This window comes from Trichechus manatus, unplaced genomic scaffold, assembly GCF_000243295.1.
Source record: "Trichechus manatus latirostris isolate Lorelei unplaced genomic scaffold, TriManLat1.0 scaffold00037, whole genome shotgun sequence".
Taxonomy (NCBI): Eukaryota; Metazoa; Chordata; class Mammalia; order Sirenia; family Trichechidae; genus Trichechus; species Trichechus manatus.
Window position 1 is genome coordinate 3,335,087 of NW_004443973.1, and position 15,670 is coordinate 3,350,756.

At 37.4% G+C, this 15,670-nt stretch overlaps 1 protein-coding gene across 5 annotated transcripts in view; it reads right to left on the reverse strand.

Moving 5' to 3' along the window:
- UBE2E3 (ubiquitin conjugating enzyme E2 E3) overlaps window positions 1-15,504 on the reverse strand; it is a 126,092-nt gene extending 110,588 nt beyond the window's left edge. For 4 of the 5 annotated variants that reach the window (XR_002823958.1, XR_002823957.1, XR_002823956.1 and 1 more), the window contains exons 1-3: window positions 15,293-15,462; window positions 14,640-14,855; window positions 12,813-12,863 (exon numbers count right to left, since the gene is read on the reverse strand). Coding sequence is in view for 2 of the 5 variants with exons in the window: in XM_023730513.1 (XP_023586281.1) it covers window positions 12,813-12,863; window positions 14,640-14,830 (242 nt within the window). In the remaining 3 variants the exon portion in view is untranslated. The other variant, XM_023730514.1, reaches the window with a different exon arrangement.
- Window positions 15,505-15,670: the final 166 nt, after the last annotated feature.

The window sequence follows — 15,670 nt, forward strand, 5'->3', positions numbered from 1 at the left end:
TTAGTAATTGTCATTTTAATAGTTGTGGTTGTTAAGTGCCTTCCAGTCAATTCTGACTCATAGCGACTGTCTTAGTTATCTAGTGCTCCTATAACAGAAATAACACAGGTAGACAGCTTTAACAAAAATTTATTCTCTCATAGTTTAGGAAGCTAGAAGTCCAAATTCAGGGTGCCAGCCTCAGTGGAATGCTTTCTTTCTCTGTAGGCTCTGGGGGAAGGTCCTTGTCATCAACTCTTCCCTGGTCAAGGAGTTCTCAGTGCAGGGACCACAAGTCCAAAGGACACGCTATTCTCCTGGCTCTTGGTTCTTGGTGGTATGAGGTCCCCATGTCTCTCTGCTCACTTCTCTCTTTTATATCTCAAAAGAGACTGGCTTAAAACACAACCTAATCTTGTAGATTGAGTTCCGCCTCATTAACATAATTGCCTCTAATCTCACCTCATCAACATCATAGAGAAAAGATTTACAACACATAAGAAAAGCATATCAGTTGACAAAATGGTGGACAATCACACAATACTGAGAATCATGGCCTAGCCAAGTTGACAGATATATTTGAGGGATACAATTCAATCCATGACAGGAACTCTATGTACAAGAGAACAAAATACTGCCCAGTCCTGCACCATTCTCACAATTGTTGCCAGTTTGAGCCCACTGTTGCAGCCACTGTGTCACTCCATCTCATTGAGGGCCTTCCTCTTTTCCGCTGACCCTCTACTTCACCAAGCATGATGTCCTTTTCCAAGGACTGATCCCTCCTGATAACATGTCCAAAGTATGTGAGAAAGTGTCTCGCCATCCTTGCTTCTAATGAGCTTCTAATGATCTTTCAAGACAGATTTGTTGGTTCTTCTGACAGCTCAGAGTACATTCAATATTCTTCGCCTACACCATAATTCTAAGGCATCAATTCTTCTTCAGTCTTCCTTACTCATTGTCCAGCTTTCACATGCATATGAGGCGACTGAAAACACCAAGGTTTGGGCCAGGCTCACCTTTGTCCTCAACACTTTAAAGAGATCTTTTGCAGCAGATTTGCCCAATGCAATGCACCATTTGATTTCCTGACTGCTGCTTCTTTAGGTGTTGACTGTGGATCAAGGTAAAATGAAATCCTTGACAACATCAACCTTTTCTCTGTTTATCATGATGTTGCTTATTGGTCCAGTTGGGAGGATTTTTGTTTTCTTTATGCTGAGGTGTAATCCATAATGAAGGTTGTAGTCTCTGATCTTCAAGCGTAAGTGCTTCAAGTTCTCTTCCCTTTCAGCAAGCAAGGTTATGTCATCTGCATATCACAGGTTGTTTATGAGTCTTCCTCCAATCCTGATGCCCCATTCTTCATATAGTCCAGCTTCTCACGTTATTTGCTCAGCATACAGATTGAACAAGTATGGTGAAAGGATACAACCCTGAAGCACACCTTTCCTGACTTTAAACCATGCAGTATCCCCGTTCTGTTCAAAGAACTGCCTGTCGGTCTATGTACAGGTTCCCCATGAGCACAATTAAGTGTTCTGGAATTCCCACTCTTTGCAATGTTATCCATAATTTGTTACGATCCACACAGTCAAATGCCTTGGCATAGTCAATGAAACACAGGTAAACATCTTTCTGGTATTCTCTGCTTTCAACCAGGATCCACCCGACATCAGCAATGATATTCCTCGTTCCGTGTCCTCTTCTGAATCCAGCTTCAATTTCTGGCAGTCCCCTGTGGATGTGCTGCTGTAACTGCTTCTGAATGATCTTTGGTCAAATTTTACTTGTGTGTGATATTAATGATATTGTTCAATAATTTCCACATTCTGTTGGATCTCCTTTCTTTGGAACGGGTACAAATATGGATCTCTTCCAGTCGGTTGACCAGGTAGTTGTCTTCCAAATTTCTTCACATAGACGAGTGAGCTCTTTCAGCACTGCATCTGTTTGCTGAAGCACCTCAATGAGTATTCCATCAATTCCTGGAGCCTTGGTTTTCGCCAGTGCCTTCAGTGTAACTTGGACCTCCTTCCATCAGTACCATCAGTCCCTGACCATAAGCTACCTCCTGAAAGGGTTGAATGTCTACCGATTTTTTTTGGTACAGTGACTCTGTGTATTCCTTCCATCTTCTTTTGATGCTTCCTGCATCATTTAATATTTTTCCATAGAATCCTTGAATACTGCAACTCAAGGCTTGAATTTTTTCTCCAGTTCTTTCAGTTTGAGAAATGCCAAGTGTGTTCTTACCTTTTGGTTTTCTACCTCCAGGTCTCTGCACATTTCATTGCAATACTGTCTTAGTTATCTAGTGCTGCAGTAACAGAAATACCACAAGTGGATGGCTTTAACAAACAGAAGTTTATTCTCTCACAGTCTAGTAGGCTAGAAGTCCAAATTCAGGGCATTAGCTCCAGGGGAAGGCTTGCAAGGTCCTTCTCATCAATCTTCCCCTGAACTAGAAGCTTCTCTGTGCAGGAACCCCGGGTCCAAAGGACACGCTCTGTTCCCAGTGCTGCTTTCTTGGTGGTATGAGGTCCCCCGTCTCTCTGCTCGCTTCTCTCTTTTGTATCTAAAAAGAGATTGGCTCAAGACACAACCTAATCTTGTAGACTGAGTCCTGCCTCATTAACATTATAGAAGTAGGATTTATAACACATAGGAAAATCACATCAATGACAAAATGGTGGACAATCACACAATATTAGGAATCATGGCCTAGTCAAATTGATACACATATTTTTGGGGGACACAACTCAATCCATGACAAATACCTTACTTTGTATTCTCGAGCTGCCCTTTGAAATCTGCTCATCTCTTTTACTTCTTCATTTCTCCCTTTCAACTTTAGCTACTCTACATTCACGAGCAAGCTTCAGAGTCTCTTCTGACATCCATTTTGGTCTTTTCTTTCTTGTCTTTTTAGTGGCCTCTTGTTTTCTTCACGTATGACATCCTTGATGCCATTCCACAACTCGTTGGGTCATATTATCTTTGTAAAATGGGAAAATTTCTGAATTCTGAAACACATCTGGCCTTAGAGGTTTGAATAAAAGGATTGTGGACTTGTAAAAATAACAGACTAGAAGTATATAACCCCTGAATTGCCTTAGTGAGAAAAAATAATCACAAATTAAGAGTACTGCTTTCTAACCTGACTTTGTAATTCAGTTAACCTAAAACTAGTATTTTGATCATTTTCTGATGGTATTTCTCTCTAATAGGTCCCTGGGTGGTGCTAATGGTTTGCTCTCAGCTACTAACCAAAAAGTTCCCTGTTTGAATCCACCCAGCAGTGTCACAGAAGAAAGGCCTGGAGATCTGCTTCCATAAGATTTAAAAAAAAAAACAAAAAACGCATCACCATCGATCAATTTCAACTCTTGGTAAGCCCATGTGTTACAAAATAGAACTGAGTTCCATAGGATTTTCTCAGCTGTAATCTTTAGGTAATTAGATAGCCAAGTCTTTCTTACTTCTGGGTTTGAACCGCCAACCTCTCAATTAGCAGCCGAGTACAAACCATTTGGGCCACCCAGGGACCTTCCATAAGATTACAGCCAAGAAAACCCTGTGTAGTACAGTTCTACTCTGAAGCACATGGAGTCGCCATGAGTCAGAATCAACTCAATGGCAACAGGTTTGGTTATTTTTTTTTTTCCCCCCTCTCTGATGGTACTTCAATATTCTTAAAAGAACACATATACAACCAGAATAAAGCTAGATTATAAACAAAAACACTGCTTGCCATTGAGTCGTCTCCCAAACCATGGCGACCCCATGTGTGTCAAAGTAGAACTGTGCTCCATAGCATTTTCAATGGCTGACTTTTCAGAAGGAGATCACCAGCGTCTTCCAAGGCATCTCTGGGTAGACTCAAACTTACAACCTTTCAGTTAGTAGCTGAGCCGGCTTTCAGTTAGTAGCTGAGCCGGTACATTAACCTTTTGCACCACCCAGGGATTCCAAAGTTTGAAAACCAGGGGTACAATTAACTGGAAGAGGACCAGAAAGAAATAAAAATACTGCTGTAAACATTTCTGGCCTAAGGATAATGGAAGTTCCACAGACACATCCAAACTCCCTGATGGACCAAATTATTGGACTGAGGACTGTGGGGATCATGGTATCGGGGAACATCTAGATCAACTGGTATAACATAGTTTATAAAAAAAATGTTCTACATTCTACTTTGGTGTGTGGCATCTGGGGTCTTAAAAGCTTGTGAGCGGCCATCTGGAGCAAGGGAGAATGAAGAAAACCAAAGACGCAAAGGATAGATCAGTCCAAAGGACTAATAGACCACAACTCCCACAGCCTCCACCAGACTGAGTCCAGCAAAACTAGATGGTGCCCAGCGACCACCACCAACTGCTTTGACAGGGATCACAATAGAGGGTCCCAGACAGAGCTGGAAAAAATGTAAAAAATTCTAACTCACAAAAAAAAACAAGACCAGACTTACTGGTCTGACAGAGACTGGAGAAAGCCCAAGAGTATGTCCCCCGGATACCCTCACAGCTCAGTAATGAAGTCACTCCTGAGGTTCACCCTTCAGCCAAAGATTGTTGCTGTGTGCTATCGAGTCGATTCTGACTCTACAGCCACCCTACAGGACAGAGGAGAACTGTCTCACAGAGTTTCCAAGGAGCGGCTGGTGGATTTCACATGCTGACCTTTTTTGGTTAGCAGCTGAGCTCTTAACCACTGCCAACCCAGGCTCCAGCCAAAGATTAGACAAGCCCACAAAATAAAACGAGACTAAATGGGCACACCCACTCAGGGGCAAGAATGAGAAGGCAGGAGGGGAAAGTAAAGTTGGTAATGGAGAACCCAAGGTCAAGAAAGGGACAGTGTTGACATGTCGTGGGGTTGGCAACCAATGTTACAAAACAGTATGTGTATTAACTGTTTAATGAAAAACTATTTTGCTCTGTAAATCTTTATCTAAAGTACAATTTTTAAATAAATAAATAGAAATTCCTGGCCTAAACAGAGCATAGTAATTTAGCAGATGCTCAAGGCAGCCATTCCTGTAAAACCACAAAAAGAAAACACACTCATATAGCAGACAATATAAGATTTATGTAATTTTAGGGCAAGGGGTAGTAAAAGGTAGGGATATCAGCTCTGAGGAAGGGGTAAGAGAAAGTATTGAACAGGCATTACTAATGAGAGAAAAAAACAGTAAAAAACCAGCGGTCCAAAAATTCAGAAACCAAGGTATTTCACAATAAATATCCTAAGTAGGTTTTTCAACCTCAGCACTACTGACATATTGGGCCAGATAATTCTTTGTTATGAGGGGTTGTCCTGTGCACTGTAGGGTATGTAACACCATGCCTGGCATTTATCTACTAAACGTCAGTAACTCCCTCCCCTACCCCAGTTAGGACAAGTAAAAATGTCTCCAGGCATTACCAATTATTCATTGGGAAGCAAAAACTGGCCCCAGTTGAGGATCATTAATCTAGAGGCAAAAAGAAAGGTAAAAAGTTTAAAGACATGACTTCTTCCAGATTCTAACAGAGTGTCAAATATACTTCCCTGTCAACAGCACTTTGGGAAGCAAATAAAATAATTACTCTATTTCTCTAGACCTACCAGTGGTTTTCTAATGTGTTTTTATCTCAATTTTATGGGGAAGGAGAGAATGGCATATCAAGTTTTCTACTCTCAATCTGAGTGCCCTTGCACTATAAGCAAGAAAAACTTGCTGATTTTCCTGATAACTAAACATATCCCTCAGCTGTACAACAGCTCAGTCAAAGAGGAATAAGGTACCAATGAGTTAACTACAGAACAGAATGAAACAACTTGGGGGTCTTGAAAGTAGATGCAAAGTAACCATACAACCTTTTTAAAAGCATACACAGTTCCATCCACCTCCTAATTACGTTATCTACATAGATCTATGATAAAAATGTGACCTGTGATTATCAATTTCATCTTATAAGCAAATAAATACTAACTAAATATTCTTTAAGTAATCATGTTAAAATTAAAATTATGGGGAAAAAAGCAAATACATGGGATATTTAATAGATTTTCTCCAATCCAAAGTCATTATTTTGCCTAGAAATTCCATTTTTATGTCAATTTGAAGACTTCAATTTATTAATTTAGCAAACTTCACATGCAAAAACACTGTGTGAAGCAAGAGATGCAAAAATGAATAAGACAATCACTCCCTTCAAGGAACACTCACTATTAGAGGGTAGACAAACAAGTAATTATAATACAGCATTAACAACTTACAGTGTGTTACAGCTGGGCTGAAGCAACAATTAGCTTATAAAAGATACATTATTTCACTCTGATCATAAACCACATAAAATGATTAGTAACTCCTATGGCTTCTGAGGTCTATGCTGATCCCAATTTTAAAATTAATCAATTATAAAATTTGTAATAAAAACTATCCACCTACAGAGGACCAGGGTAGGATAGGGTGGATGGAAAACACCCTCATTAAGATTCTTGTTGTTGTTGTTAAGTGTTGTTGAGTCGGTTCCACTCATACTGACAGTAAAGGACAGAGCAGAACTGCCCCATAGGGTTTCCAAGGAGAGGCTGGTGGAAATGAACTGCTGACCTTTTGGTTAGCAGCAGAGCTCTTAACTACTAGGCCACCAGGGCTTCTCATTGAGATTAGCTCTGTATTTATCTGTTTTACAGATCAAGCTTCCAATTAAGATTTAATTTTTACAAAAACGGAGTCCAAGACTTTTTTTGAAAACTGGAAAATAAAAGAACTTGGATGATTAATGAGATATAATTTTGTTTTATAAATAGGGTACACCTTCGCACAGTGCACACTTTCCAGATAAAACAATAACAATAGTCAAATGAAAAATAAAAGAAAAAGCAATCTTTATATGTGAAAGAATTTAAAATCAAGTACTATATAAGCAATAACAATATAGACAGCACATGTTATTTCGATCATTAGCTTGCCTTCATACTCCAATTGAAAAATGTTTTCAAAATTTCTCCTTAGATCACAGACAAGAAGAGAATGTCATGTTTAGGTAACTGGTAAACTACATCAGTTCAGAACCTAAGTTTTACAAATACTGATATAATCTCTTCTTAGTAAAACTGAAAATTCTCACAATGTGATATTTAAAGAGGAGGAAACACAACCATAACCCTATTTTAAAAAATTTACATAATAATGACTGAGAATTCTCTGTTGAATTAAGTATCATTAACCTTATGCACAGGAAGCTTGCTACACAAACAATTAAGCAGTCAAGCACTCGGCTGTTACTCAAAAGGTTGGTGGTTCAAACCCACCCAGCAGCTCCGTGGGAGAAAGACCTGACAATCTGCTCCCATAAAAGATTAGCCAAGAAAACCCTATGGGGCAGTGGCGTCACTTTGAATTGGAATCGATTCAAGGGCACTTAATAAAAACATCAACAACCACCTTATGCATGGAGTCCCCGGCTGATACAAACTGCTCAGCTGCAAACCAAAAGGCTAACCCAGAGGTGCCCTGGAAGAAAGTCATGGCGATCTACTTCCGAAAGATCAGCCACTGAAAAACCCTACGGAGCACAGCTCTACTCTTGACACACATGGTGGCTCTATGAGTCAGAATTGACTCTATGGCAACTGGGTTTTTAACTATCTATTCATCTTTGCCCAATGTTCTTAGGATAATTTTCTTTTACTTAAGTTCCAAGGACTTGCTTTTACTAACATCAAAAAATAACTGCTTGATACATAATAAATAGCTGATGAATTGGTTAAGATGAATTATTCCTTTAGTGGAATGCTGATGCACTAGAGAAAATGCCAGCAAGGGTGAGGGCATGCTGCTAAACTGCCTCTCCTACTTTTACGATGCTTTGGCCACTTTACTGATCCAATGTACACTGTTCCAAAACTTTAAACATACTTATTTAATCCTCCTAACAATCCTACAAAAGGGGTTACAATTATAATCTCTATTTTACACCTGAGAAAACTGAAGGACAGAAATATTCCATAGCTTATCTAAGGTAACAAGCTAGTAAGTGGCAAAGAAGGGATTTGAACAGACAGCCCAGCTCCAGTATCAGTGCTTTTCAAACCTTAATATACATATACATCGCCTGGAAATCTTACTGAAATGCGGATTCCGATCCAGTACTAGGGAAGGGGGTGCAAAATTCTGCATTTCTAACAACCCCATCTGTGATGCACATGCTGCTGGTCTGCAGACCATCCTTGCAGTAGTAAGGTTTTAGCCTACCCTATAAAATGGTAGAAAGTGGTGGTAATCTTCAGGAGGCAGTCTCATTCACGGTTAAATTAGACTTATGAACAAGTCAGGGTTTGCCAAATTTTGACTTAGAACTTAACTGCTTCTCTTATTTTAAAAAAAAAAAAAAAGTTCGCAAAATTTGGATGTTTACATTATCTGTTTTCAGGTTTCGCTAGTAAACATATTAACACTATAACAAAATACCATAACATCCCCCCAAATAAAGTCTTTCCCACATCCAAAAACATCTTCTCCTTACTTATCAACATGGTTAGGTTCCAAACACCAGCTCATCATGTGAAAAATCAGCATTACAAGAAAATGGAGGATGACCATATCATATCACAAAATGGAGGATGACTACATCATTACATAACTGCCACATTATATCATTACACAACTGCCAAATTACATCATTATATAACTGCCAAACCACTGAGAATCACGGCCCAGACAAGTTGACACATAACCTTAACCATCACAGCCAGCATTACTCTTGCCTCACACCTTGGCATTCATTACTGCCAGACATACGTCATTAATGCACAAAATAGTCAGTAGTTTTACTATTGTAAATGTGAAATGTCAGATAACAAGATAATCGACAAGTGAGGAGTAGGTGTATTTACAAATATCCCTTCAATATTTACTTTAACATAGATGCAATGAGAACATGATAAAGAATATTCAGAGTATATATTTATATTTTTCGTATACAGACAAAAAATCAGAAGCCGAGTTGAAAATCTTTTATCTTTCTGCACTTTTGCCACTTGTATAACAGATGACTCTGGGAAACAGATGGAATGTAAATGTCTTAATGTAAATGTCTTAATGTAAATGTCTTAACACACCACAACAATTCAATCAATAACTTTATCTAAAAACAGATAAGGAAATGCATATTACACAGCTTCCCTTCATTCTCATTAGTGTATCAACTGTTTATTCTAATCTAAAATAGAGTATGTCAACTAAGTACAGAGTATAAATTTGAAACCACTAAATGAATATTACATCCTTGTTTAGGATGTTTTGGTCCATAGCCCTCTAATACCTAATAACTGAAATACCATCAAATCACTGGAAATAACATCTTTATCAAACTTTTACAACATCAAGAAAAAAATATTATCGAAATATATACAAACATGTTTAAAACCATACACTTAATTCAACAATTAAGTCTATCCTAAAAAGGTGGTGCAAATGGTTAACATACTATGTTGTTAACCAAAAGGTTGGAGATCCAAGTCCACTCAGTGGCACCTAGGAAGAAAGGCCTGGTGATCTACTTCTGAAAACTTAGCCACTGAACCCTACGGAGTGCAGTTCTACTCTGACACTGGGTCGCCATAAGTCAGAATCGACTTGATGGCAACTGGCACTGATAAGATCACCCTGGGTTTACACTGCACAAAATCATGTAATAATTAAAGAATACTATATCAAACATAGGAAGTGATTTAAAAGTAATCTCCCTATCTCTGAAAATCTTTTATTTTTATTTTACAGAATTTTTCCATAGTGTACAGATATCTATTTCTTCCCTGAAGAGGAATTACATCTGTAACATACTTTGACAAGCTTATAAAAATCATATTGAAAACCAAAATGGAATTCTGGTTAAATAACTATACATGAAAGTTACAAGTATCAGGTTTCACAGATCTCAGGCAATTTGAACTCATATATTCTAGAATTTATGAATACAGAATCCCCTTTTTAATAAATTAATAAACTTAAACTGTACAATCACCATAAAGCTAACATTCTCACCTATGCACCAGTGAATTAAAAGAACATAACAGTGTAATCTAACACATATCTAACATGAAGGTAAAAATACAATACAAATTCAGACATGTCTGTCAAAATCTAAAATGCCTTCACTAGAACACTAAATATTTCAACTTACTGCTGAAGGACAAGCTCTGGGCCTTACGGTTTTTCTTCTATCTTTTAAGGGCACCTAAGTGATGGATAGGGCCCTGGTGGCACAGTGGTTAAAAGCTCAGCTCCTAACCAAAAGGTCAGTGGTTCAAATCCACCAGCCGCTCCCTGGAAACCCTATGGGGCAGTTCCACTCGGTCCTACAGGGTGGCCATGAGTCAGAATCGACTTGATGGCAATGGGGTTGGTTTTTGGTTTGAAATGACAGTACAGCAGTTACAATCAAAAAAGACATGCTGGTGGACACTATACAACAAGGAACACAGTATGACACTTAAAAGACTCTTTATACTTATTAGTTATCTTATGTAATTTAATATACATATTTATGCATATGCTATCTTCCACCCAAAAGAACATGAAGTCACTTAAAACACACAAAAGTATGTGGATATTTTATGTATCAAGCATATAGAAGACTGCCCCCAAAGTAATGAGCAACAACTTCTCTTAGTTTCCTAAGACTCATATTTTATGTTTGGGTGTTTTTTCTTCAATCACTTATACAAACAAAGAAACTCAGATGCTGAAAAGAATTTGAGAATTGAAAGATGTCATTTGCAACAGCTGACAGTCATCACAGGTTGTTACAAAGGAAAGCAAAGATGAAGTAGTCCATGTTATTATTCACAAGCAATTCCAAAGTTCTGCTATTTCACTAATCACTAAATGTGATGCATTATTTCACGGACGTATATGAAATCTGGCATATCAGAGGAAAATACAAGAAAATAAAAAATAAAAATGTTTTATAGAAAGATTCCACTTCCTCTAAAACAATCCTCAGTGACCTTGTGGAAACATCTCTGGGTTAAACACGGAAAGTATATTTCCTCAGCAAGTACAACACTAGGCTATTGCTCTAAGGGCATTCAACACATGTCTACTGGCCTCTCTAGATTTATGCACGTATTCTAGTTTGTGACATTTGCAGAAAACCAACAGAAACCTTTTAAAATATTTGACCTTACATGCAATTTTAAAACATTTAAGAGTTTTAAATTGATATATCTTTATATGTTTCATAGTGGAAATTATCAGAATATACTCTGCTAGTTAAGCAATTCTTCCAGAGAGCAAATTTAACTTGACCTCCCTAAATGGCTACAGATTTAACACACAATTTAGAAGGCTGGAAAAAAAAAAATACCTCGATTTACTCTTTCTCTAAAGCAGCAGTGTCTAACAGAAATATAATGCAAGCCACATATGGAATTTAAAAGTTTCTACCAACCACATTTAAAAAGGCCAAATAAGTGAAATTAATAACATTTTATATATTTCAATATATCCAAAATAGTATCATTTCAACATGTAATAAATATTTAAAAATATTAATGAGGTATTTTACTTTTTTTTATATTGTCTTCAAAATTCAGTGTGTATTCTACACTTACAGCACATCTCAATTTGGACTAGCCACAATTCAGGTGCTCAATAGCCACATGTGGCCAACGGCGATGTTACTGGACAATGCCACATTTAAGTAATAGTTTGAGATTTGACAGACCACTACCTGTTTAAAATTAGTTTACATTTATGTTTCCTTCTGAACTGAAATGCTGTGATTACAAATACATATAAGCAAAACTGTTAATTCACTGGAGAAACCAGGATCAGATCACCTTATCTGAGGATCCCGTTAACACACACAATAAGAAGCAATTGGATTAAATCCTATTATATCTCAAATAAGCTTCAGAAATAGGTCTGATCATTACAAGTGAACAGAACTTCTAGCAGAAACGTAGGTAAGACACAAACTTTTTTGTCTCAAACCATAATACTGCCTTATTTCTAGCAGCCACTCTCATTCTTGAGCACATCTCTGTGCAAACTATACAATTTTTGTAAGTTTCATGAATTCAGGAAGCCGTTAAAAAACACAGAACTATATAAACGAACTAAGAAAAAATTACTAAACCGACTACTTTTAATCATCTTACAGCAACCAATCATCTTATTCTCCCTAAATTCCACTGAAATTCATTCTCCCCAACATTCAAATTCATTTGCGGCTTTTCATACACGTATTTCAAGTACCAAAATCACTAAGAATTTTTCCAAATAATTAGGACATTTGCTTAAAGTGTAAATAATTCCAACAATGCATTCTCTAGAAAACAACAACTAAATCCATTAGCTTAGCAAATAAAATTTGTCCTTAAGGCAAGTCACTGAATAAATCAGAAACAACTACACCCTTGTTTACTGCATTTACATTTTGGAACACCACATTCAGCAATTTCTAAATTTGGAAGGGCAGTTCAGATTACACACAAGCAGTAACTTTAAAGATTAACAAAATTTTACAACTTTCTGCAATATACTTCAGAATATAACATACTCTACAGAAATACTACATAACAAAAATCAATGCCATTCATACCAATCTCAGTAAGCAGCATAAAATTAGTGTAAGTCAAACATGCATGATACATGCTAAAAAATCTTATCCCAAATTTAATTCACTTTAGACAATTTTCGTTTAATCCACTTGCAAATCTGAAAAGCAGCAAACGTTGCCTCTGGTGCTGCACACATATCCAGGAATGAAACAGTAATCTCTTGATATTTTTTCACAATTTGAAATTGAAACAACAAATTTGTTTCTTACCTGCAGTTAGGAGGAGGATCAAGGGTTATTTCAGCTAGCTCCTTCTGAATTCTGTTAGTGAAATGAGAACAGACAAAAAGCATTTGAGATAGTCTACAGAATAACCGGGGAATTACACTGCCCTCTACCACCATGCAGTTAAATGCAAGACTGGCTTTGCCTTCAGTAATGCTAACATGGCTGCTTCCTCTTTGTTCTCAGAGGCATAACCCAAATCCCTTAACAGAAACTTTGCAGCTTTTTTTCTCACTTGCTACTGTAAATAAGTAAGACATTTACACCTGATTTGGGAAATAGTCCTCCACTAGTACTCAGTAAAGGATATAAAATCTATTTTAAAACACTTTTCACCAGAGAAATTCTCTTTTCAAGCTTATATGCAAATGAGACAAGAAGGGAGGAGGGAAAGCCCTAGAATATCTGACAATGACTTCAAGTCACTTTTACTGAGGTAAAAATTAACAAGCTACTGCAAGAACACATAAATTGTTTTGACAATATGTTATCTGTTAAAAAAAAGTTTAAAATTTACAAATATATTTATCAGTGAAAAACTTACAAAGGACTCTTTGGCATTCTTATTTAACCTCATCTGTTTTTCCTGATCTTTTATGTACAGCATTTAAATTTACTAAATTTGAAGGGGATAATTAGATACATAGCCTTAAGTCAAGAAAAAAAAAAAGTTCTGTGATTTTATTCAAATGTAAAATGCTTTGAAAACTTAAAATTTAGTATGTTCTTCAACAAGACTACAACAAATTAAGGTTACAAATTATTTCAAAGACTGCCGCTATTTAATAAAATACTCCCAACTTATTAATGATTATTATACCATACAGAGGTGAAAATCTATAGAAAAGAGTATTTCAGAATCACTACAGAATGCAATTATTTGATCAGTTTTTATATTTTCTTTGCCCTTTAGTTGTGATCACAGAAATCAATGAATGTCAATACTAATTCAATAGATACATTTACTATATTTCTGTCCATATAATTACTAGAGTTCATGGATATTCCACAACACCCCCACTGATGGAGTCCCATTGATAGGATCTTTTTTCTCCATTACAGGTAATATAAATCAACAGGAAACAAATGATCTTTCACTTATACCCAACAAAATATGTTTCTCCTGCTGTTGAGTATTAACGTGTCAAGCATATCCGCAAGTTTTAGAGTAAAGAGTTGTGCAAGGACAATGAAAGTTTTCAACAGCCAAGTGACACCTAAAATTGTAAACGGCTACTCTGCAGTTTTATGTGTCCTCACAGACACAGAGGAGTGATCATAATTCAAAGTATAGGTGGGATGCATGACTTAAAGCCTTGTTTGTAAAACTGAGATAGTCTGTAGCACGATTTTAAATCTGCTTTCACATACAGCCAAGACTTTGAATTTATAAATTTTCTAGCAAATGTGATCCTTCTGACCACTAAAAGTTTCATGCAAAGGCACTGGTGATCTTCACAAGTATCAATTTCAATGAAGAGTATGACTCAAAAAGGAAATATCCCCATTGTACCATGTAATTTGGGTTTATCAAATTTCCTTTCACCAACTCCATAATCTGTAAGAATATTAGCCCAATCTTCATTCACGCACACTCTTGCTGAAGTTACTAAAATACAGAATAAGTTTGCTTAAAACTATAATTGTAAGGAGGGAGTTTATATACCATATAAAGAATGACAACTCATCCAAGTACAAACAAAACTGATCATGAAGTATTTCTGAACTATTGCTACTGATGTAAAACCAACAAGTGTCCAAACCTTTGGAAAACAACCTGACAATGTACTTAACCCTTTTTTAACACGTTACCTTTTAGCACTAGTGGATAACTTAGCAGTGGTTTTGCTAGAGAGTTTGGTGTTCTTCTTCTGCTGGGTGGCAGGTTTTCTTTCTTCTTGTTCTTCAGGCTCTGGAGCGGCTGGGTCTCGCTGGTCTGCATCTGAACTACCACTGCTGGTGCTGGGGCTCTCATCATCGGACCTTTGCCTATCACTGGACATCTTGGTGAAGTTATTTCTTGGAAAACTTTTTAAAGAGAAAAAGGGGAGGGGATGTTAAGTCTAAGAAATAAGCCAATAGCATTTTCTTTTAATTCAATTAAAATCGAATTTTAATGAAAAGGCTTCAAAAGTGTTCACACTTATCTTTCATCGTACATCAAGGTTACAGGGGAGGTGACTGTGTCCCACAACGCCAGCGTTCAGGGATTTACCCAACTCAAGTTAGAAAACCCACTCACATTTTTTTTTCCATCCCTTGGACAATCTATCAATTGTCTACTTTCTGAGAAGGCATGAAACAGATTTGCTAGGGAACTTAGGCAACGAGCATTAATAACATATGACACACTGTAAATAACAGATCTCGCTGAAAAATGTTAAGAAGTCACTAATAACGTCTAAATATTTACACACTGACATTGGTCAAAGCTACCAAATTGCCTTTCCGAGAGGAAAACATACCCTGTTAATCACCCATATGCTTATTTAACGTGGCGATTCTTCCTCTGTGCACGAAAGGCTTTAAACACAACACTCAGAAATTTAAAAATCAACTAACAAGCTGCTCTAGCCGTTTCCACGGCCAGCAGCGAAGATTCATCCGGCCAAGAGCGAGGTGCCACCCTGGGAAAAGCAGAATCCAAACTGCACCTTCTGCAAAGCTCCCAATGCCACCAAGGTTCCTCGCTCAATTTTTACATCACGGACCGACATTTTGTCCAAAATAACGAGAAAAAGAAAAAATCCAAGGAAAAACAAACAAAGCCCCAAGAAGTGCAACAAATTTCCGCGCCCGCGGAGGCGAACCGCGGCCGGTGGCGGCGGCGGCCACGCAGCTCC